We start from the raw sequence: 23,805 nt of genomic DNA, 5'->3' as shown, positions 1-23,805 counted from the left end.
TACAGTAATCGCCACTTAAAAAGCCACAAAGGAGGTAAGTTTTTCAGGAAGGAGCTAGTTTAACATAGAATCAGGATGAGATTACAGGAGAAGAGAGAGTGGGGGAATTCTTTACAGTGGAAAGGGCCCAAATAATTATGTGTGTTTGTGATGGCATGCATTTTTAGTATGATAAATTGAGATGAGTGGCAATATTTACTTGAGTATAAGCATTTTTGGTGTCATGATGGACTGTGGATCTGAGCCACTCAAGTGATTGGCTGTTGAGCATAGTAGTGGTTAGGAATGTGAGCACTGGAGGCAGGCTGTGCCTAGGTTTGATTTTTTTTTTTTTTTTAAGATTTTATTTATTTATTCACGAGGGACATCGAGAAAGAGAGGCAGAGACCCAGGCAGAGGGAGAAGCAGGCTCCATGCAGGGATCCTGACGCGGGACTTGATCCTGGTTCTCCAGGATCACACCCTAGGCTGCAGGCGGTGCTACGCTGCGCCATGGGGGCTGCCCTGTTTTGTTTTGTTTTTTTTTTTTTAAGATTTTATTTATTGATTTGTTTTTTTTTTAATTTTTATTTATTTATGATAGTCACACACACACACACACACACACACACAGAGAGAGAGAGAGAGGCAGAGACACAGGCAGAGGGAGAAGCAGGCTCCACGCACTGGGAGCCCGATGTGGGATTCGATCCAGGGTCTCCAGGATCGCGCCCTGGGCCAAAGGCAGGCGCCAAACTGCTGTGCCACCCAGGGATCCCCTATTTTTTGATTTGTGTGAGAGACACAGAGAGAGGCAGAGACCTAGGCAGAGGGAGAAGCAGGCTTCTTGCAGGCAGCCGGGCGCGGGACTCGATCCCGGGTCTCCAGGATCACACCCTGGGCTGAAGGCAGCGCTAAACCGCTGAGCCACCTGGGCTGCCCTAGGTTTTTTATTTTTATTCCATCCCTTAGAAGCTGTGACCTTAGGCTTTATAGCCTACACTGGTTCAAATCCTAGCTCTCCTCCTTTTGGCTAAATACTATAATTGTTGTTTCCCCATGTAAATAGAGACATAGTTTCTACCTAGTTAAATATGCTAATTAAGTATGCAGCACTTGTAAATAGCAATCAGTATTATACTCAGTTCTGTAGCTAAACCATGAGGTTGTTGGGTTGGTGTGTTTGTTTGTTTGTTTGTTTAGATTTTATTTTTAAGGGCAGCCCGGGTAGCTCAGTGGTTTAGCGCTTTCAGCCCAGGGTGTGATCCTGGAGACCCGGGATCCAGTCCCACGTCGGGCTCCCTGCATGGAGCCTGCTTCTCCCTCTGCCTGTGTCTCTGCTTCTCTCTCTCTCTCTCTCTGTCTCTCATGAATAAATAAATAAAATCTTCTTTAAAAAGAAAACGATTTTATTTTTAAGTAATCTTTATACCTCACGTGAGGTTTGAATAACTATGAGGTTGAGAGTCACGTGCTCCACCAGCTGAGCCAACCAGGTTGCCCGTGTGTGTGTGTGTGTGTGTGTGTGTGTGTGTGTGTGTGTGTGTGTGTGTAGGGGGGTTGGTTTTGGTTTTTGTCTTTTAGCATGTAGAAGGAAGATAATGTCTATAACCTGGAGACAGCTTTTCTCTGCTTTTTTTTAAATCAAGAGCAGGGAAGATTCAGCATCTTATTATTTATTTATTTATTTATTTATTTATTTATTTATTTATTTAAAAATTTTAAAGAAGATTTAGATAGAGACGTGTATTCTGTTTACTCTGGCTCTCTTCCTCAAAACCAGTGGGCAAATATGTCATAATTCATGTTACAATTAAGTAAACAATTTTTTACTTTTTTTTTTCAGGTTGAGACTGAGCTAAAGTTAATCTGTTGTGACATTCTGGATGTACTGGACAAACACCTCATTCCAGCAGCTAACACTGGCGAGTCCAAGGTTTTCTATTATAAAATGTAGGTTCTATACTAGAAGGGAAAATGTCAGATTAAATTTTGGCCCCCTTAGAATTATCACTTTTTTTTTTAATTATCACTTTTTTGTATAGGTGTTCAACTTTTATTTAAGAATAATGGTTTAATGTTTAAAGGATAGTTACATGCGAGGAATGATTTTCAAAACTTAGAGTGCTCATTTGCATATTCACTGCTAATGAGAAATTATTGTTGCATTTAAGATGCTCAGACTATTTACTATTAGAGTACTAGGTTTTACCTCTTTGCATTTGTTTTTGTGTGGAGTTAACCCATCAGCTGTTGCAATACATTACATAGTTCAGTTTAAATGTTTTATGTAGAAGTTTTATTTCACAATTAACTGTCATGCCATTTTTTGGAACCGCTTTTTTTTGTTTAATTCTAGTTGGCAATAAATTTATTGATTTTTTTTTTTTTAGAGGCTTTTCAATTAATTTCTCTAGGATTTTGCTTATATTTAGTATTCTGAACTCTGAGAAGGAAAACTGAATAGTCTTTCCTGATAGAGTGAAGTTATTGAAGTATACATGCTGATTATTAAAATAATTTTTGTTACATTTCATTTTATAGATTATAGAAAAATTTTAACAGTTTACTTTCATTTAAAAAGCATTTTTCCTAATTCTATTTGTTTTATTTTGTTTTGTTTTAGGAAAGGGGACTACCACAGGTATCTGGCTGAATTTGCCACAGGAAATGACAGGAAGGAGGCTGCAGAGAACAGCCTAGTGGCTTATAAAGCTGCTAGTGATATTGCAATGACAGAACTTCCACCAACGCATCCAATTCGCTTAGGTCTTGCTCTCAACTTTTCTGTATTCTACTATGAAATTCTTAATTCCCCCGACCGTGCCTGCAGGTAAGTCATGGAAGAGAAACAAAAGTTCTCACTGGGAAAGTGAAAAACATTACAAAAGAGAATTATTTGTCTTATTTCCTGGGATTGCCTTTGTGGCCTTGGACATGTAAGAATTCTTTTGGCTTTTAATGAAACTTCTCTGGATTATTTTAAGACCGACTCTATCTCTGTTCACTAGGATAGCAGTTTTAGATTATGTTGATGGGGACAATTTTGGTTGGTAGGTTGAAATTTTAACTTGTTAGTGGGAGGGTGGAATTATTATTATTATTATTTATTATTTATTATTTAAGATTTTATTTGTTAATGAGAGACACACAGAGAGAAGCAGGGCTCCATGCAGGGAGCTTGAGGTGGGACTCCATCCCAGGACCCCAGGATCACACCCTGGGCCGAAGGCAGGCATTCAACCGCTGAGCCACCTAGGTGTCCCAGAGGATGGGATTAGAATAGAATTCTTTTCTTTTTTTTAAATATGAGCTTTTAGTCTTTTGTAGGTATGTTAACATAGTTAGGCTCTTAGTGTACATATTTTGTATTTTCTATTCTAATATGAATAGTTTTCCATCTTTATGTTAATAATTCCCTCATTTATATGTATTTTAGATTGTTCCCAATATTTGATACAGATAGAAATTTAAGGGCTAGCTCTATGTACACGGCTTTTTCTTGTAAAAGTTATTGCAAAATATAACAGTTTATCATTCTAACCATTCTTTTAAAGATTTATTATTATTATTATTTTAATTTTAAGGTTTTTATTTGAGAGGGAGGGAGAGCATGAGCAGAGAGAGAGAGGGAGACTCCCTGCAGGGCTCGATCCCAGGACCCTAAGATCATGACCTCAGCCAACAGCAGATGGTCAATGGACTGAGCCACACAGCCACCCAAAAGATTTATTTATTTTGGAGATAGTGAGTGGGGGTGGGGTGCAAAGAGAATCTCCAGCAGACTCCCTGCTGGGCTCAGAGCTGATGCAGGACTTGGTCCCATGACACTGAGATCATAACCTGAGTTGAAATCAAGAATCAGATTCTTAATGACTGAGCCACTCAGGCGCCCCTCATTCTAACCATTTTTAAGTTGTATAATTGAATGGCATTAAATACACCCACAATATTGTGTAACTGTCACCACTAAGTTATTTCCAAAACTTTTTAATCACCTGAAACAAACAATAACTGGTACCGGGTCATTGTCCAGATTCGCCCACCCTTGACCCCAGTTATCTCTACCTTTTCTCTTTGTGAATTTGCCTATTTTAGGTACTTAATATAATTGGTATAATGTATTTGTTGTTTATAGTTTACAGTCTTCAGTATGTAGGGATCAGATACTCGATGAAAGGGAGAGATTGTCCTTTTGTGAGGTGGATTCATTTGAATGCAAACCATTATTTATTCATCTAAAAACATTCTAGGGGCACCTGGGTGGCTCAGTGGTTGAGCGTCTGCCTTTGGCTCAGGTTGTGATCCCAGGGTCCCGGGGTGGAGTCCCACATTGGGCTCCCATGGGAAGCCTGCTTCTCCCTCTGCCTGTGTCTATGCCTCTCTCTGTTTCTCATGAATTAATAAAATCTTTAAAAATAAATACTTAAAAATAAAAACATTCTAAATGCCTCGTCGAGTTTAAACAGGTACAGGTCTCAACTGAAGAAGTTATAGCTATATGTTCAGCTAATAGTATTGATTGGGTCTTTCATTGTCATTCTCCGGTCTGCTTGTCCCACATATCACTTGGAGTTAAGTCTTCTCCATGCCTTTATTTTTATGCATTTGCTTTAATCTTAAGTGTGCATTCATTCTTTTCCCTACCCTTTAAGATGAGTTTATATTTGATTTTTCCTTTTGCTTGTCCTCTAGGGTTTCTGAAGTACTTTCTCCAGAGAAGCACTTCATACTTGTTTTATAATGGTTCTGTATGTCAGTTCTCTATTTTCTAGATGTTCACTTGTGGACTGAGATTGTTTTTTCCCTCTCTTCTGTTTCTCCACCAGTGTTCCACATCACTTGGTATACATCATACAGTATACCCAGTAAATGTTGTTTCTTTTAAATTCTAACGAATGGCTTACATACATTTTTGTGGGTTCTATGTTGCCCCTTCCCCCATTTTTGGCTTCTGTTAACATTAAATTCTTCGGAAATAAACTGAACTAACATTTCATCTTTTTGCATTAAAATTTTATTAAATAAGTGAGCTGTTAATGCCTGGGTGGCTTAGTGGTTGAGCCAGATATCTGCCTTCGGCTCAAGTCATGATCCCGGGGTCCTGGGATCAAGTCCCACATAGGCTCCCCACAAGATGCCTGCTTCTCCCTCTGCCTATGTCTCTGGCTCTCTCTCTCTCTTCTCTCTATGTATGTGTCTCTCATGAATAAATAAAGTTTTTTAAAAACGTGAGCTGTTGACTAGAACTGGTGGTAATACTTTTATTATGCCTATATTTTGGTTGGTTCAGGATAGAATTTATTTAGTCTATATTCTGTTTATTGATAGGCTTGTCAAAAGCCTAGTAAGAAGTGGTGTTCTGGGGTGCCTGGCTAGCTCAATAGGTAGAGCATGTGACTCTTGACCTCGAGGTCGAGGTCATGAGTTTGAGCCCCACATGGGGAGTTTTTGAAAAAATAATGTAGGGATCCCTGGGTGGCACAGCGGTTTGGTGCCTGCCTTTGGCCCAGGGCGCGATCCTGGAGACCCGGGATCGAATCCCACATCAGGCTCCCGGTGCTGGAGCCTGCTTCTCCCTCTGCCTTTGTCTCTGCCTCTCTCTCTCTGTGACTATCATAAATAAATTAAAAAATTAAAAAAAAAAGAAAAAATAATGTAGTAATGCTCCTAACAATTTTATGCCTCCAAATTTGCTAGATTATAAAATTAAATAGAAAATTATTTTTCATCAGTTACATCTATTTTTCCTTTATTTCAGTATTTAAACCCAGGATAGTATTATATACTGTGGGATAGCTGAAGAAAAAGATTGATTTCTAACACGTCATTTCTTTTTTTTTTCTAACACGTCATTTCTCTTTTGAGGCTTATTACTATAATATATTTATTAAATACTTTTAGGTTGGCAAAAGCAGCTTTTGATGATGCAATTGCAGAACTGGATACGCTGAGTGAAGAAAGCTATAAGGACTCTACACTTATCATGCAGTTGTTACGTGATAATCTGACACTATGGACTTCAGACATGCAGGGTGATGGTAAGGAAACTCCGAAGTTAAATGCATCTCTTTTCAGCTATTGGATATTTTTACTCTTAGGAATTCCTTGAAAAAAATAAAAATTAAAAAAAAAAAAAGAATTCCTTGGTATATTTCTTCATACTAAGCTGCAGTTTAGACTCAGCCTATCCTCCAACAAACTATCAATTTTTAATTATTGTTTTTATAGCAAATGATCTCAAAGTACAATTTCCATTTGGGACTGTATGTTAATAATATAAAAGACCTCCTTGGAAAAGGGGATCATTTTAATATTCAAAGATTTAAAAGTTAAAAGATTTAAAAGTTTTGTCTCTAATGATGTTTGCTAACCTTAGTTTTTTTCTCTCACTGTGTTTTGGAAAATGGAGACAGGAATCAGCTCATTTTCTTTTTCTCAGATTCAATTTTAGGGATCTAAGATTGTATTTGATTGTCATGATCACTGCTTTGGCTGACTGGTATCCTGAGGTTAAAACTAGATGGTGTCAAAAAAAAAAAAAAAAAGAACTAGATGGTGTCAGTAAATATTTATGAACCATTTTCTCTGGAAATCTTTAAAGAAGGAACTTGTCTCTGGATTTTATAAAGCAAATGGAATGTCCTTTTTGTCTGTAAGAGGTCTGATATAGTCTCTGTTTTGTTGTTATTGTTTGTTTTTAGTTATAAATATTATTTTACAAAACTTAGTCTTGTGATGGGGGTTAGTATTTATTTTAAATGCCCAAATTTGTCATAATTGTTGATTTTAAAGGAGATTTTATTCTTATTCTTTATTTATCCCAAATAATCCTTTTTTATCCATGATAGATTGTTGAAGAGTTGGGGAGAGGGCATGGGGCACATAAACTAGTGTGGCACGAGCATTTTATGAGCTAGCTCTATAGTTGGTGGTATGTGGAGTGGAAACAAAAAGTTTGTCAATTTTAGCTGCAGATCCTTTAAGGACTGAAGCATATCTTGCATTGCTTGAGGCTGTATATAGTCTGTTAGTCAAGACAGCATGCTGAATCCAGCATGTTGTCTTTGGAAGCATTGTACTTAAAAGTATTTCTGGGGATGCCTGGGTGGCTCAGTGGTCAAGCGTCAGCCTTTGGTCAGGTCACAGTCTCAGGTTCCGGGATTGAGTTCTGCATCGGGACTCTCCCTGCAAGGAGCCTGCTTCTCCTGCCTATGTCTCTGCCTGCCTCTCTGTGTCTCTCATGAATAAATAAATAAAATCTTTTTAAAAAATTAAAAAGTACTTCTGAAAATGGGTTTTTCAGGGCATGTATGTTCTAAGTTTCCTTACTCTAGAAGGATAGAGTCAGATTTTAGACTTCTTTAGGTAATAAAGTGAGAATTAGGTGACTCCACTTTAAAGCTAACTAGCTTTATGAAATATTTAGATATTTGACAAGGTTGGCTTGAGATGTGTGGCATATGTGATCTACTTGCACACTTACCCAACAAAGCCAGGTGGAGCCACATACTACTTTTCAACACAGTACTTCAGGCAACCGCTACCAGTCTGTAGGACTCAAAACCAATTTACCATCTCTGAACTAATGACTTGAGGTTCCTTCCAGCTTTGACATTCTGTTGTATTCTAAATAATAACTACTCAGAAGAATGGCCAAACAGCTGTGGACTCTTCACAGTCACTCTCAGCTCAGAGAAGACTAATATCTCTCTGCCTGTTTGAGGGGCTAAAGGAAAACATGTGGAGAGTTTGGTAAGCGGTATTGACCTATAAGTAAGGTATATACCCCTGTGACCTCTGGGGACATTTTTCTGAGGGTGAAAATAACAAAGAAGGTGACCTGGGTTGAAACCTACCTTTCTTTCTTTCTTTTCTTTTTTTTTTTAAGACATTTCATGCCAACTTTTATAACTAAACTTGCTAGATTATAAAAGTAAATAGAAATAAGGCTTATTTTCTAATGCTACTTATTTATCACTGATAACCAGGAATTAATCAAAGTAACTATATATGTCCATTCAGTTTTTACAAAGAACCAAAGATAACACTTTTTCTTGGATATCAAGCATTTTATGAAATAGGATTATTCTCTTGAAACTACTTTTCATAGTTGGAGGGGTTCTTTGTATAGAGATGTTTTATTACATTTCTGATCTCTCTTTAATCCTGTTTTAAATTTAGTGAAATCCAGTTGCTATAGTTCTTATCACTTTGTAAGTTGAATAGTTGATTAAATTTAGTTGAGAGACTAATTTTCATTGAAGAGCTTTGTATTTGAAATTAGGAAACAAAAAAATTATGAAACATACATAGTTTATTAAAAATTTAAGTAGTCTTCGGACATTTTAGTAAAATTAACAAATCTGAATTTAAGAATTGTTGTGGGTACTAGTAATTTATTACGTGTTTTATTAAATAGGTTTTGTGACTTAGAATCTGCAAAATTGCAGTCATGAAATAGGCAGTTCCTCAGGATGTTAATTTACTTGAACATTATTTAGTTTTTTTCCTTTTTAATTTTATTACGAAAAACGGTGTCAAAAAACTAGAATTAAGGGTTTCTAAAGGAAGAAATGTATGTGATTCACAAGCTTTTACTGAGATGTTTTTATCTTTTTTTTAACTGCAGAATATGTTCACTTTTGTCTGTGTTGGAACATCTTTATAAACAGATCACCACTTTTTCTCATCAAGTGATTTCAGTCCTCTTGTGTTCAGAAGACTGTTTCATACATAAATGCATAGAAAGAAAATGTACATTCTCTGCCTGTTTCCCTCTTCCCCCCCAAATCCGAAAACAATGGGCTAAGAGATACATATCCAAAGAAACCTTTTTTCCCCCCTTCTGTATACCTTTTAAGAGGATATTATTTCATCCTTTTAAAGGTAAAATGAACGAATACTTTTTGTTGTGTGAGGTTTTTATACAAAGTGAAAAGGCCAAAGTCTGACTCCGCTAAATCATTGATGTTTTCTTTTGTCCTGCTCTCTCGGTTTATTTTTCTTGTAATGTTGCTTTCATATGATTGTTCTCCCTCCCTTTCTCCTTGCAATATAGATTCCTAAAGGAAAATCCAACTCTTCCTTTCCTAAAAACTCTACTTTGTAAGTCATTATCATGGCACAGCGAGTTCTGCTTTTTAGTTTTGGTTCTTCACTAATCATGCCTGCATATATCATCATCCTTTTGCTTACAAAACTGCCTGTTCTACATTCTAGGATGTGAAACCTTTTAAGACATTTATGATCTGCTACCCTTGTCTACTTCTGGTTGGGTGTGACTCATCTGACCATACCCTATGCCAAAGTTACTTGGAACTTGTGGCAAATCTAATGGTTGCTTATAAGTGAATTAGCGTGTGCCCTATTGTTGTTTGTTAACCGTATTTTGGCAGTGTATTGCTGTTAAAAATGAGCGTGAATGTTCCTATCATTTCCTAAGTTTGAGTACATTATTTTGGGAATGGTTGGGTGGTGCATCATTTCTTTCCTCAGGAAATGGATTTTTGTCTTTTTCTGCATGTTTTTTTCTATATAGGAGTCAAAAATCTTTATGTGCCTTAAGTACTTTTTAAGAGTCACATATTAGTGTCAAACATTTTTGTCAGAGAAGAAAATTTGAAATGTCTAAAACTATCTTTACCCAATCCTTGTTTGTAACAGCGTTTATCATTTATCATATCAAGATCTTTCAGACTATTGAAAAAGCACTCCTTAGGTTAAATATTTTACATTAGTAGGCAGTTGGTCTTAGTGTCATTTGTCCATCCTAGTTAAGTAATTTAACAAGCAATATGAATGGATGGATTGTCTGAACTGTTGTTGGATTAGTTAATTGGTATTCATTTTGATTCACACTAGTAATTAGATAGGAATTGTAGCGGTTTATTAAAGCACAAAAGAATGTAACTTGTACCTGTTCCATTATTTTTTAGCAAAAGGCTGCATGCTTTATTATGGCTGACTTATTTTAATGCTTATTAATAGGTAGATGATTCTCCAGTGAATAATAGGCTGGCTTTCTGTTGCATGTCACAGTGCAGTTGAAACTCCTCAGGCCAATCACCATGTTGTAAGGGAAAGAAAAATGGCATGAGAGAACTGGTCCAAATGCCCTTCTTTAATAACCTCAGCGGTCTGGTTTACTCTGAGCATGCTGTTTCACCCTGGAGTAAGAAATTTGGTTTATGGTTTAGTGTGACTGTCCAAGATCTAAAATGATATAAAAGTGAAATCACTTTGAAAAGCAGAACCCTTCCTCTAAAACTATAGAACAACTTTGGAGCATTTTTCTGCTCAGTTGTCTTTACTGAAGTATTTCACATGGAGCTTATGGGTAGATTTTACAAAGAACTATAAAGTACCCTTGGTTTTTGAAGAGGTGAGGTTATTGAGAAAGAGTATTTTGACCCAAGAAATACATAAAAGCTTGAAAATCATTTAATAATATGGTTACCTTGGCTGTCTACTTTTAAGAGCTTATTTAGCATAAAAATAGTTTCACTGTGCATTTTTTTTTCATCCTGACTATTGACCATTCAGGACCTTGATCCAGCAGCACCTCTTGGCTTAGGCATTTCAGGTGTCAAGGATGGTAGAAGTCCTTTGGCTGTCTGTGTTTAATACCAATTGTAGCAAATATAAGGAGTCTTTGCTTGGAATGATAGTTTTTTTGTTGTTGTTACCACAGCAGTCTAATTTAGTATGAAATAATTAACTCATTCTTCTTTGCAGGTGAAGAGCAGAATAAAGAAGCGCTGCAGGATGTGGAAGATGAAAATCAGTGAGACATAAAAGCCAACAAGAGAAACCATCTCTGACCACCCCATTCCTTCCCATCCCACTCCCATTGGAAATTCCCCCATTGTCACTGAGAACCACCAAATCTGACTTTTACATTTGGTCTCAGAATTTAGGTTCCTGCCCTGTTGTTTTGTTTTTTTTGTTTTTTTGTTTTTTTTTGTTTTTTTTGTTTTTTGTTTTTGTTTTTTAAACAGTTTTCAAAAGTTCTTAAAGGCAAGAGTGAATTTCTGTGGATTTTTACTGGTCCCAGCTTTTAGGTTCTTTAAGACACTAACAGGACTGTGTAGAGGCTTTTTCAGCATTACTGTATTGTCTCCTGCCAGATGTGGCAAGATCACCATTAGAAATGGAAATTACATTTGAAAGCCATTAGACTTCTAGGTGATGCAAGCATCTAAGAGAGAGGTTAATCACACTATAGAGGCATTGTGGTATCAGTTTTCCTTTTTCTAATTGTTTAAATCGAATTTTATACCAATGTTAAAAATTAATTGGACGTTAGCTTGAAGTGGTTAAAGACTGTTTGGAGAGTTGTTATAATGGTTTTGCTGTAAAAAGTGTTGCGGAAATGTTGCTGAAAAGCATGGTGCTGGTAACAGTTCAACAATCCGTGGCTGCTCATTCTTGCCTACTTTTACTCTCCCTCTAAAGCAGGTTAGCATTGAAGGTGGTATGGAAAAGCCTGCATGCGTGTTCAGTTCTTTGTTTCTTCTCCTTCCCTTTCCCCTTGGGCCCCCCCTTCCCTCCTTCGCTCGCTCAACCTCTTTTGTTCAGTATGTGTAACTTGAAGCTAATTTGTACTACTGGATATCTGACTGGAGCCACAGATACAGAATCTGTATTGTTCTTACTGAAACACAGCATGGAATTAACATTAAACTTAAATAAAACAAACCTAAATTAAAAATGCCAAATATTATTGCGCCTCCATCCTTTATCTTTTTAAAATAAACCGTAGTCCAAACACGTTGACAGTATTGTTTGCCTGAATGTGGAAAGATCCCCCTCTTTCTTCTACAAATCACTTGGTTTCCCAAAGATGATACATATTTTTAGAAAACAGTTTTAGAAAAAACTTTTACCTATAGCCTGGTTGTTGAAGAACACTGAATAAGAACACCAAGTCAATTCATTACTATCTTTTCTCAACCAGGTAGCAAAATGGTACTTATTTTTTAATCATTAAAGTACAAATTCATACTTAAGGTACAATTATGGGTCATTTTCTAGCATGGAATTTTGGGTTGTACAACCAAATAAGGCTGAATGGGTCAGAACAGTCCTCCTTAGACTAAAGTAAAATTACCCATTACCACCTCCAAAGGTCAGGGGCAAGAGCAGAAAAGAATAATTACATTCATTTTCAGTAGTACATGTACACGTGGTAGAATTGTGTAGCCACCCTCCTTACTAGACACACTCATTGTTGACTATTTTCTTCTAGAAAAAATCTATACATCAGTGTATATAGGTATTATAGACCATTCTGTATCAGGCATTTAGATCTAATTTGAGTGACTGTGTAACATGGGTATACTCCTGATTTTTATTTTAAACCAGTTGACTCCTTTGAACATTTCAGATGTTTTCAGCCTTCCTGTTGTAAATGGTGCTGCATTAAATATCCTTATAACGGTCTCCACTTAAATATTTGCATGTGTATTTCTGTGATACATTTCTAGATTTCCTGTGTCAGAGAACATAACTTCTCAACTGATAAATACTGCCCATTTCCCTCCATAGAGGTTGTTCCACATTTATAGCCCACCCACCCACTCCCAATCAGCAATGTGTGAGAATATCAGCTCCATCACCACGCTTGACTCTGCTGTTGTCAAGATGTTGACACCAAAAGTAATACCGTGGCTTAATTCTCAGTAGTGAAGTCTTAGGAAATTGACAATAGTGATGTGTTCTAGTAGTTTTTATCTTTTATCTATTAAAATATATGTTGTATGCCCATAATTAGAATAAGCAAGGTTTTTGGGTATTCCTCTTCTATTATATATTTAGATGTGGAGCTATGTCCAAGAGATTTTCAGGTTGATTTGTTCTCTTCCAGCAGTAAAGTGGCCAAAATGCCTACTGCATCAAGGTGCAAACCTGAAGGGATTTTTATTTTTTATTTATTTTTTTTCTGAAGGGATTTTTAAAATTCTGTCACAGACTTAAAGATAATGGGACTCAGGGTAGTACAGTCTGCTCCCATGGTAAACAGTTGCACAAATGCGTGGACTTCAAGAGTCGAATGCATAGGCAATGTTTTTACCAAATAGACTGGCTTGTGGAGGTGATTTCGGTCAAGTTCCATTGTTATGTGAACACGTTTAGTGAAAGGGTTCTCTAGTTGGCTTTGTGGATGGACTTCTATATATTCAACAAACTCAGGATGCCACAAGCATTCTCAAGACTATGGCAATCTTGGTATGGAGAGAAAACTTGCCACTCAAACCACTGAAAGCACTTGGGAAGGATTGTGATGATTGGTACAGGTCTTCAATTCCTTATAAAAAGTTGGAAGACTGCGGAAAGATGATGGCTCTGTAAGGACAGTGTCCCTCCTTCTGTCTGTGGTCTGAAAAGGTAGAGTTTCAGCTGTGTTTAGCGCTCTGAGGATCATCAGTTGGTTTCAATAGAAACTCGAGTTACCATTACAATTTGCAATTTATGTTTCAGTTATAATTCTTAGTGTTTTGCTTTGAAAAAAGTTTAAAACCCCCAAAAGTTTTTTTAAATGTTGGAAACACCAATAAACGTGTCTCTTTCCATGCTCAGGTTCTGGAACAAGTGGCCAAAAAAGCAAATCTCCAAAGTTACGTTTTGCTTCTTTAAGGAAGATGAGCATGAACTTTAAGTTAGATCTTTGTAAAGGGAATTTGATGGAATAAATGTAAACATCTAACTTGGCTTCTGTTTCAGACAAATGCCGCTTTAGAGTTTAGTGAATTCCCAAATCAGCTGCTTGCTCTTGATCCTAGGGACAGTAGGAGAGTGAGCATGATGAGATGGCATTTTAAAGATGAATATTGCTTCTGAAAGGTTTTGAAAATTTTAACAGGGATGGTGGGTTTCTTAGGGGTTAAGCGTCTGCCTTCAACTCGGTGTGATCCCAGTCCCTCATTGAGTCCCATATCAGGCTCCCTGCATGGAGCCGCCTTCTCCCTCTGCCTGTGTCTCAACCTCTCTCTGGGTGTCTCATGAATAAATAGATAAAATAAAATCCTTTTTTTTTTTTTGATAAAATCCTAAAAAAAAAAAAAGATAATAGTTAATAGGGGTCCCTGGTGAAATTCTAAGATGGGTCATTAAAAGGAATTTGTGAGCTTTTAGAGGAAGTGATTCTGGATCTAATCAACTAAGCAAAATCAAGCCCTATCTTGTTTTATGATACAATAACTAATATTTAGCTAAATTCAGTATTGGCTGTGTACCAGGCATTGTGCTAATTTTTAAAATTTTTATTTTTAAAGATTCTCATTTTTGAGAGCATGAATGTGGGGGGAAAGGGCAGAGGGAGAGGGACAAGTAGATTGCCTACAGGACCCTGAGACCATGACCTGAGCCATAGTCACACTTAACTGACTGAGCCCACTAGGTGCCCCATCACTGTGCTCATTTTTTTAAAGATTCATTAATTTATTCATGAGAGGCAGAGACGGAGAAGCAGGCTCCCCGCAGGGAACCTGATAAGGGACCTCACCCTGGATTCTGGGATCACCCCAGGATCACACCCTGAGCCGAGGCAGATGCCCAACTGCTGAGCCACCCAGTCTTCCCTCACTGTGCTCATTATTAAGCAGTGTCCGTAATGTAGCACATATACTCAAATAGTATGTTATGTTGTCACCTGCATTTTGGAAATTGGATAGGGAGAAGTTGCCCAAGGCCACACAGCTAGTTATATTGAAACAGGATTCATAGTTGGGTTTGTATGACTAGAGCCCATGTTCTTTTTTTTAAGATTTTTTTTTTTAATTTTTAATTTTTTTTTTTTTTTTTTTTTTATTCATGAGACAGCGAGAGAAGGAGAGGCAGAGACCCATGCAGGGAGCCCGATGTGGGACTTGATCCCGGGTCTCCAGGATCACACCCCGGGCTGCAGGTGGCACTAAACCGCTGTGCCACCGGGGCTGCCCAGAGCCCATGTTCTTAACCACTAAGCCATTCTACCTTTTTGCTCTTTATCAAAACTCTTAAGGTTTCATTGCAATATTTTCTCTAAGGTGATCATTTAAAAATTTATTTTAACATTTCTGAGATCACCTTTTTTACAATTGATAGACTCCTTTTCAAAAGCTGTAATATACATACTAAGAAATGGGCCCTGTGCTGTCTGTTACTGCTTTGAGGTAGGCACTCTTGTAGGATTGGTTCACTCTGCAGGTTGTATGTACAGGCCTGCTATATGTAAGGATGGCTGAAAATTGTTTTTTGTTTTTTTTTTAAAGTGCCTTGTTTTTTGGACATTTACTTCTTTCATAATTGAAAAATGTACTTACACAACCCAGGCGGTATAAATTCCTGTCCAGGGGCTACTTTCTCTCTCTCTCTCTCTCTCTTTAAAGATTTTATTTATTCATGAGAGACACACAGAGAGAGGCAGAGAGACACAGGCAGAGGGAGAAGCATACTTCTCACTAGGAGCCCAATGCTGGACTCGATCCCCAGACTGGGATCTTGTCCTGAGCCAAAGGCAGAAGCTCAACCGCTGAGCTAACCCAAGTGTCCCGGGCTTGCTTTTTTCTTTTCTTTTCTTTTTTTTTTTCTTTTCTTTTCTTTTCTTTTCTTTTCTTTTCTTTTCTTTTCTTTTCTTTTCTTTTCTTTTCTTTTCTTTTTTCTTTTTTCTCTTTTTTCTTTTCCTTTCTTTTCTTTTTTCTTTCTTTTCTTTTTCTCTTTCTTTTCTTTTTTCTTTTTTCTTTCTTTTCTTTTTCTCTTTTCTTTTTCCTTTTCTTTCTCTTTTTTCTTTCTTTTCTTTTTTCCTTTCCTTTTCCCTTTCCTTTCCTTTCCTTTTTTTTTTTCTACTTTCTTTTAAAGCTACCACTGACTATTCTTCCAAATGTGCTGAAACTCCTGGCATTCGGGCTTCCATCCTATATTGCTTGTTCCTGGTCCTCCCCCGCCCCCCCCCCAATCCTGTCTTTTTGCATTTAAAATTCTGGTGCTTGTACATTTGGGATGGGGCTTATTACAGCATCTAACGCTTTCCCATTAATAACATTTGTAGCCATGATAACAGGTCACAATAAACTGCTGAGTCCCCTTAGAATTTGTTTTTGATGGAATTCTCAGAAGAACTTGAAGAGCATTTCCCCCCCCCCCACTAAGCTTTGTTCCTCATTAAGATGTAAGCCAGAACATTTAAGAGATGCTAATTTTGCCTAGGTAAATACTCTAATTGTAATTGGCAAAGATTAGATTGTGAAGATGTAGAGAAACATTGTCATATACTGTTGGCATTCTTTAAGTTTTATGTTCAAGTATAAAGAAAATACATCAAAAAACATACAGCTTAATGAATTTCCACAGAGAATACACTGTTTAACTCTCAGTCACATCAAGAAATAGAACAAGACCAGCATCCTAGAAGACTCCTTCATGACCCCTTCTCAGTCATGTAATTACTCCCTAACTCCAACTGAAGCCAATTTGATTATTGCCTTCAGTTAGTTTTGCCCGTTTTTGAACTTGATATACAAGGAATCATACAGAATTTTTCCCCTCAGTATTACGTGAGATCATTCCATGTGGTTTCATGGCTATATAGTATTCTGTTGTATTAATATACAACTATCTAGTCTATCAATTAGAATTGAATTATTTTAAATTTTAGGATGTTACCAGTAATATTACGGACATTCTTGTACATCTCTTTTGGCATATATACCTGAGAATGGAATTACTGGGTAGTGGGGGATACATATGTTCAGCTTTCATAGATAATTACAAAACCGTTTTCCAAAGTAGTTGTCCTGTTTTATAGTCTTGCCAGCAATGTAGGAGAATCTTAGTTGCTCCACATCCTCACTGGTACTTGGTATGGTCACTGTTTTTAGTTGTAGTCTTCTGGTGGGTATGTTGTGGAATCTAATTCTGTATTTAACTGGCATTTTCTTGATGACTAATGAGACTGAGCACTAAAATATGTTTACTGGACATTTGAATGTCCTCTTTTGTTAAATGACCACTTTTGCCTGTTTGTTGTCATTTGCTTATTGATTTGTAGGAAATCTTTATATATTAGGAATAGAGTATGTTTTTGGAGTTGTTAACTGCAATTATCTTCTATATTCTGTGCCCTGCTTTTTTATTATCTCGATGTCTTTTGACAAACATCTTAATTTTAGTGTAGTCTAATTTATCCATATTTTCCTTTAAGGTAAGTGTTTTACATGTTTTATTTAAGAAATGTTTGTATATCATTATCTTTCATGTTATTTTTCTGGAAGCATTGTTTGATCTATCATACTTAGATCTAGAATCATCTAGAATTTGTTTTGTATATGGTAGTAGGGAGATGTTAAAACTAACACTTTCCTGTACAGATATTCAAAAGAGCCAGCACCACATATTGTTTGATTGGTCTATTTGTCTTAGTGGCACTGCAATTCTATGTTCAATATCTGGTAATGTGAGTCCTGTAGCTTTTTGTTTTTTGTTTTTGTTTTTAGAGATTTTATGTATACATGAGAGACACACAGAGAGAGGCAGAGACACAGGCAGAGGGAGAAGCAGGCTCCCTGTGGGGAGCCTAACATGGGACTCAGTCCCAGACACCCGGGATCACGACCTGAGCTGAAGGCAGATGCTCAGCCAGTGAGCCACCCAGGCGTCCCTCTTTTTGTTCAATATAGTATTGGTTATTCTTGGCTCTTTGCATTTACATATATTTTTTAGAATTGGCTTACCCATTTCAATAATAGAACAGCAGCAACAAAACCTGCTGGGATTTTGATAAGCATTTTATCAAATTTGGGGAGAAGTAATATCTTTACACAATTATGTCTTTTGAACTATGAACATAGTGTATTCCTCCATTCTTTAGATCAATTTTTCTTCAATAATGTGGTTTTCTTTGTAGAGGTCTGATAACTTTTGTTGGCCTTATTCCTAGGTTTTTAATTTTTGATGTTATTTTAAATAGCATTTACGTTTTTTCATTTTCATATCATTGCTATTTAATTTTGAGTACTGTATATTATCTTGTATTCCATGACCTTGTTAAATTATTAATCCCCCCCAAAAAATTATTAATCCCAACAGTTTGATGTAGATTCTGAGACAAGTTTTTTTCTTTTAAGATTTTAAGTAATCTCTACACTCAACATAGGGCTCCAACTTAAAACCCTGAGATCAAGAGTCGCTAGGTACCCTGAGACAGGCTTTTTTAGACAGCATAAATGAAAGTTTTAAACACATGTATTCTGGGGCGCCTGGGTGGCTCAGCGGCTGAGCTGAAGCTCAGGGCATGATCCTGCGGTTCCGGGATCAAGTCCCACGTCGTGCTCCCTGCATGGAGTCTGCTTCTCCCTCTGCCTGTGTCTCTGCCTCTCTGTGTGTCTCTCATGAATAAATAAATATAACCTTAAAAAAAAAAAAACATGTATCCTTTACTTGTGTGTATATATGCTCACAAATATATGCAGAATATGCTCATTTCAGCATTATAATAGCAAATTAGAAATAACCTAAAATGCCCATCAGTCATGGTACATCCTTGTTATGTACACAATTTTTAAAAAATGAGATAAAAAACATTTCTGCTACTATAGAAATGTAGACTTCTGCATATGTTAACAAAGAAAAGATACATAATCTTGCATGTAAAACAGGAAAAATATTTTGTATGTGTACTTGCCAATCTTTAGAAAATTTCTGAAAGATAGTTTTTTAAAGTAAAAAATTCCAGCTTTATTGAAGTATAATTGACATATAAAGTGCATGTATTAAACAATACAGTTTGATAAGTTTTGACTTGTGTATATACCTATAAAACCATCATCATAATCAAGATAGTCAATATAGCCTTCACCCTCACGAGCTGTATTTTGTAATTCCTCTCCATTCTCGATCAAGCACTAATCTGCTTTCTGTTATATTAGTTTGTGTTCTTTAGAGTTTTATATAAATGGAATCCTATAGTATGTACTTTTTTTGTTTTTAGGAGTGTCTAGCTTCTTTCACTAAGTGTAATTGTTTTGAGATTCATCCATGTTGCATGTGTCAGTTCATTCCTTTTTATTGCTGAGAAGTATTCCATTGTTATGATATACCACAGTTTGTTTATTTACCTATGATGGACAATTTGGTTGTTTCCGGTTTTTGTCTGTTACAAATAAAGCTGCTGTGAATGTTTTTGTTACAAGTCTTTATGTGGGCATATATTTCCCTTTTTTTTTGTGGATAACTAGAAGTGGAAGGGTTGGATAGAATGATAGGTATATATTTAGCTTAAAAAAAAAACCGTCAAACTGTTCTTCTAATTGATTATACCATTTTGTATTTCCACCAGCAGTGTCTGAAAGTTATTTTTCCACATTCTCTCCAGCACTAGGTATGGTCAGTCTTAATTTCTCCATTCTTTTTTTTTTTTTTAAAGAATTTTATTTATTTATTCATGAGCGACACAGCAAGAGACAGAGGCAGAGACATAGGCCTAGGGGAAGCAGGTTCCCTGCAAGGAGCCTGATGTGGGGCTCCATCCCAGGATCACGCCCTGGACCAAAGGCAGACACTCAACCACTGAACCACCCAGGCGTCCCCTTAATTTCTCCATTCTTAAGAGTGTAGAGTGGCATCTCATTATGGATTTTTTCCTCTCTTTTTTTTTTCTTTTAAGTAGTCTCCACACCTAGCGTGGAGCCCAGCATGGGGCTTGAACTAAGATGGAGACCTGAGCTGAGATTAACCAACTGAGCCACCCAGTTGCCACTCATTGTGTTTTCTATTTATATTTTCCTAATGACTAATGAAGTTGAGCATCTTTTTATGTGCTTATTTGCCATCTGTATATCTTTGGTGAAATGTCCTTTAATAATAATATTGAATCTTTTGATCCATGAACAAGGTTGTATATCCAGTAGTTTAGGCATTCTTCAATTTCAGCAATATTTTGTACTATTCAGTGTACATGTCTTTTGTCAGATTTGTCTCTATAATTTTTGATGTTTTGGTAAGTGCCTGCTTTTTAAAATTCAATTTTTATAGTTCATTGCTAGTATATAGAAATAAAATTTTTTTTTAAATTTTTATTTATTCATGATAGTCACAGAGAGAGAGAGAGGCAGAGACAACAGGCAGAGGGAGAAGCAGGCTCCATGCACCGGGAGCCCGACCTGGGACTCGATCCCGGGTCTCCAGGATCGCGCCCTGGGCCAAAGGCAGGCGCTAAACCGCTGCGCCACCCAGGGATCCCCAGAAATAAAATTTGATATTTGTATGTTGATATTATATCCTGTAACCTTGCCTAACTCATTCTGTAGGTTTGTTGTTTTTTTGTAGATCTTACCAGATTTTCTTCATAGACAATCATATTGTCTGTGAACATAGAGTTTTCAATTATTTTTTCCTCCAATCTAGAGACTTTTTATTTTGCCTGATTGCACTTACTGAAACCTACACTACAATGCTGAATGGAAGTGGTATAGACATTCTTGTATTGTTCCTGGAAAGCATTCGGTGTTTCACCATTAAGTATGATGTTAGTTCTAAGTTTTTCATAGATACCCTTTGTTAGGTTGAGGAATTTACTTAGTTTGCTGAGAGTTCTTTTTTTTTTTTAATAACTTTTTTTTTTTTAAAGATTTTATTTATTCATGAGAGACACAGAACAACAGAGAGAGAGGCAGAGACACAGGCAGAGGAGAAGCAGGCTCCATGCAGGGAGCCCGACGGGGGACTCGATCCCAGGTCTCCAGGATCAGGCCCTGGGCTGCAGGCGTCACTAAACCGCTGCGCCACGGGGCTGCCCTGCTGAGAGTTTTTATCAGGAATGGAAGTTGGATTTGTCAAATGCCTTTTCTATATTGAGGTGATCATGAGTTTTCTTTCTTTTTTTCTTTTAGTTTTTTTTTTTTTTTATTTTTATTCATGAGAGGCAAAGACATAGACAGAGGGAGAAGCAGGCTCCATGCAGGGAGCCCAATGTGGGACTTGATCCCAGGACTTCAGGATCGTGCCCTGGGCCAAAGGCAGACGGTCAACCGCTGAGCCACCCAGGCATCCCTCATACGGGTTTTCTTATCTAGTTTGTTAATATAAAATTGATTGCTTTTTTGAGTATTAAACCAACCATTCCTGGGATAAACTCCAGTTGTATATTATCCTTTAGATTTTTTTTTAGATTTGATTTGCTAGAATTTTATTTTTTGTATATATATGCATGAGCCCATACCTGAATGTTCTGAGTTGATGAAATGTTAATAGCACCAAAATTTTTCTTCTGTGGCATTGTGGACAATATAGAACAACAGGTGGCATTCACAATGGATCTGCATGAAGGAATGAAAGAACACTTTAAATGGTAAATATGAAGGTAATATAAAAGACTTAGATTTTTTTTTAAATTTTTGTTTATTTATGATAGTCACACACACACGCACACAGAGAGGCAGAGACATAGGCAGAGGGAGAAGCAGGCTCCATGCACCGGGAGCCCGACGTGGGATTCGATCTCGGGTCTCCAGGATCGCGCCCTGGGCCAAAGGCAGGCGCCAAATCACTGTGCCACCCAGGGATCCCAAGACTTAGATGTTTAAAGAAATTAAAAAATAAGTAAGGCAAAAATTATAAATATACTGTGGGGTTTATAACATATGTAGGTACATTTACATATGGTTACTATAGCATAAAAAGGCAGCCAGAGGTCAGTAAATGGATTCATTTGAATGCAAAATGTTTCTTACATTTTATTTGGGGTGATACAGTACTTTGAGAAGATTGAGAAATTAACAATATATGGTAATACTTAGGGCAAGCACTCCATAAAAATAATACAAAGAGATATAGCTAAAAAAATATGTAGATAAACTAAAATGAAATGGTAAAAAGTATTCATTTAATCCAAAAGAAGGCAGGAGAGGACAATAGCATTTGTACTGCCAAGTCTTTTCTCAGGGAGATTGAAAACTCAGTAAGACCTAATTTTGACAGCTGGGAACATTTCTTCTTTGTTTTTTGATGGCTGTGAACTTCTCAACAGTGTTGATGTTTGGAAATGAATCCTCTGAGAAACTTACAGAATAGTTCTGCAGATAATATGCTATGTTGTGCTTTTTGAAAACAAAGTCAACTTTAAAAAATAAGTCCAATAATTTCCTCATCTAAAAATTACTTTGTTCACTGAACTGACATTTCAGCTGCCACCCACTGCTAGTGATACATCATTTATAGTTTTGATTTCAGCCAAGTAACTGCCTGATAAAAATTGTCTTTATTTTTTAAGATTTTATTTACTCGTGAGAGACACACACAGAGAAAGGCAGAGACACAGGCAGAGGGAGAAGCAGGCTCCATGCAGGGAGCCTGATGTGAGACTCAATCCCAGGTTCCCAGGATCATGCCCTGGGCCGAAGGTGGCGCTAAACCGCTAAGCCACCGGGGCTGCCCAAAAATTAAGTCTTTAAAGGAGCATAACAATCTAGAGTCTCATCATTAACAATAAAGTGGATACATTCCAAAACAGCATATGAAGAAACAAAACGTGACCTATACTTGAGACAACCAATGGAGATTATCCCTGAGATGACCCATGTCAGTAAATTAGCAGAGTTTGTTATTGTTGTACTTCCACCATAGCAGACAAGGATTTTAAAGCTGCTATTATTATTATGTTCAAGAAGGAAATGAAAATGTTTGTGACCAGTGAAAAGAAATTCCTGCAGAGAGATTGAAACTATAATAAAGAACTGGGTGGCACAGTTGGTTAAATACCTGCCTACAGCTCAGGTCATGATCTCTGGGTCCTGGGATTGAGCCCTGCTCAGTGGGGAGTCTGCTTCTTCTTTGTCCCTCTGTCCCTTCCCCCCGCCCATGCTTGCTCTCTCAAAATCTTAAACAAAGAACCAAGTGGACATTTTGGAACTGAAAAAAGATTATCTGAAATAAAAATTCACTGGATGGGCTTAAATGATGAAAAGAACCTTGAAGTTATCTCAATAGAAATTATCCAATCTGAAAGAGAAAAATAATTTAAAAAAAAATGAGGGTCACCTGGGTGTCTCAGGTCTTGACCCTGGAATCAGAGTCCCGGAACAGAGCTCTGCATTGGGCACCTTGCTCGACAGGGAGTCTGTGCCTCCTTCTGCTCCCCTACCCCCTCGCTTGAGTGCTCACTTGCTCGCTCTCTGCCTTTCAAAGTCGTTTTTTAAAAATGAACACAGCTTTAGGACACCCGTGAGATACTATGAAAAAGTCTAGCATACGTGTAAATGTAGTTTCAAAAGAAGAGAAGAGGGAGTGGGAGTGGGAGTGGGAAAACTTAAGTTATACTTTATACTTAAGTTATACTTTAAGTATAACTTAAAGTTTACTCATGTTTTGTGTAGATTTACAATTCAAGGAGCCCAGTGAAAATTAAACAGAAAATGAACACTTAGGCACATTATAGTCAAAGGGCTGAAAATTTAAAACTGTTGAAAATAGCATATATAGGCAAATAGACAAATTATATATGAGGGAATGATTCAAATCATGGACTTTATATCAGAAAAAACTGAAGCCAGAAGACAAAGAACAGCAAAATTAAAGTGTTCAAAGAAAACATTTGAACAGAATTCTACAGTGAAAACATTAAGAATGAAGGTGAAATAAAGACATTTTCAGATAAAAGAATGAAGAATTAGTTGTGAGCAGATTTCACAAGAGGGAATGCTGAAGAAGCTCTTCAGGCTGAGAAGAAATTATACCAGATAGAAATGTAGATGTTTAGGAAGAATGAAGGTGAAATAAAGACATTTTCAGATAAAAGAATGAAGAATTAGTTGTGAGCAGATTTCACAAGACGGAATGCTGAAGAAGCTCTTC

At 37.0% G+C, this 23,805-nt stretch overlaps 1 protein-coding gene across 2 annotated transcripts in view; it reads left to right on the top strand.

Annotated features, from left to right (window-relative positions):
- Positions 1-11,704, top strand: part of YWHAE (tyrosine 3-monooxygenase/tryptophan 5-monooxygenase activation protein epsilon) — a 57,880-nt gene extending 46,176 nt beyond the window's left edge. The window contains exons 3-7 of one of the 2 annotated variants that reach the window (XM_055324363.1): positions 1,826-1,932; positions 2,606-2,812; positions 5,884-6,020; positions 9,041-9,087; positions 10,717-11,704. In XM_055324363.1, the coding sequence (XP_055180338.1) occupies positions 1,826-1,932; positions 2,606-2,812; positions 5,884-6,020; positions 9,041-9,048 (459 nt within the window). In that variant the 3' untranslated portion in view covers positions 9,049-9,087; positions 10,717-11,704. The remainder of the gene's footprint in view (positions 1-1,825; positions 1,933-2,605; positions 2,813-5,883; positions 6,021-9,040; positions 9,088-10,716) is intronic. The other variant, XM_055324357.1, reaches the window with a different exon arrangement.
- Positions 11,705-23,805: the final 12,101 nt, after the last annotated feature.

This window comes from Nyctereutes procyonoides, unplaced genomic scaffold (genome assembly GCF_905146905.1).
Source record: "Nyctereutes procyonoides isolate TBG_1078 unplaced genomic scaffold, NYPRO_anot_genome, whole genome shotgun sequence".
Taxonomy (NCBI): domain Eukaryota; kingdom Metazoa; phylum Chordata; class Mammalia; order Carnivora; family Canidae; genus Nyctereutes; species Nyctereutes procyonoides.
Note: the sequence above shows the minus strand (reverse complement) of the source record. Positions and strands in the feature narration are given on the sequence as shown.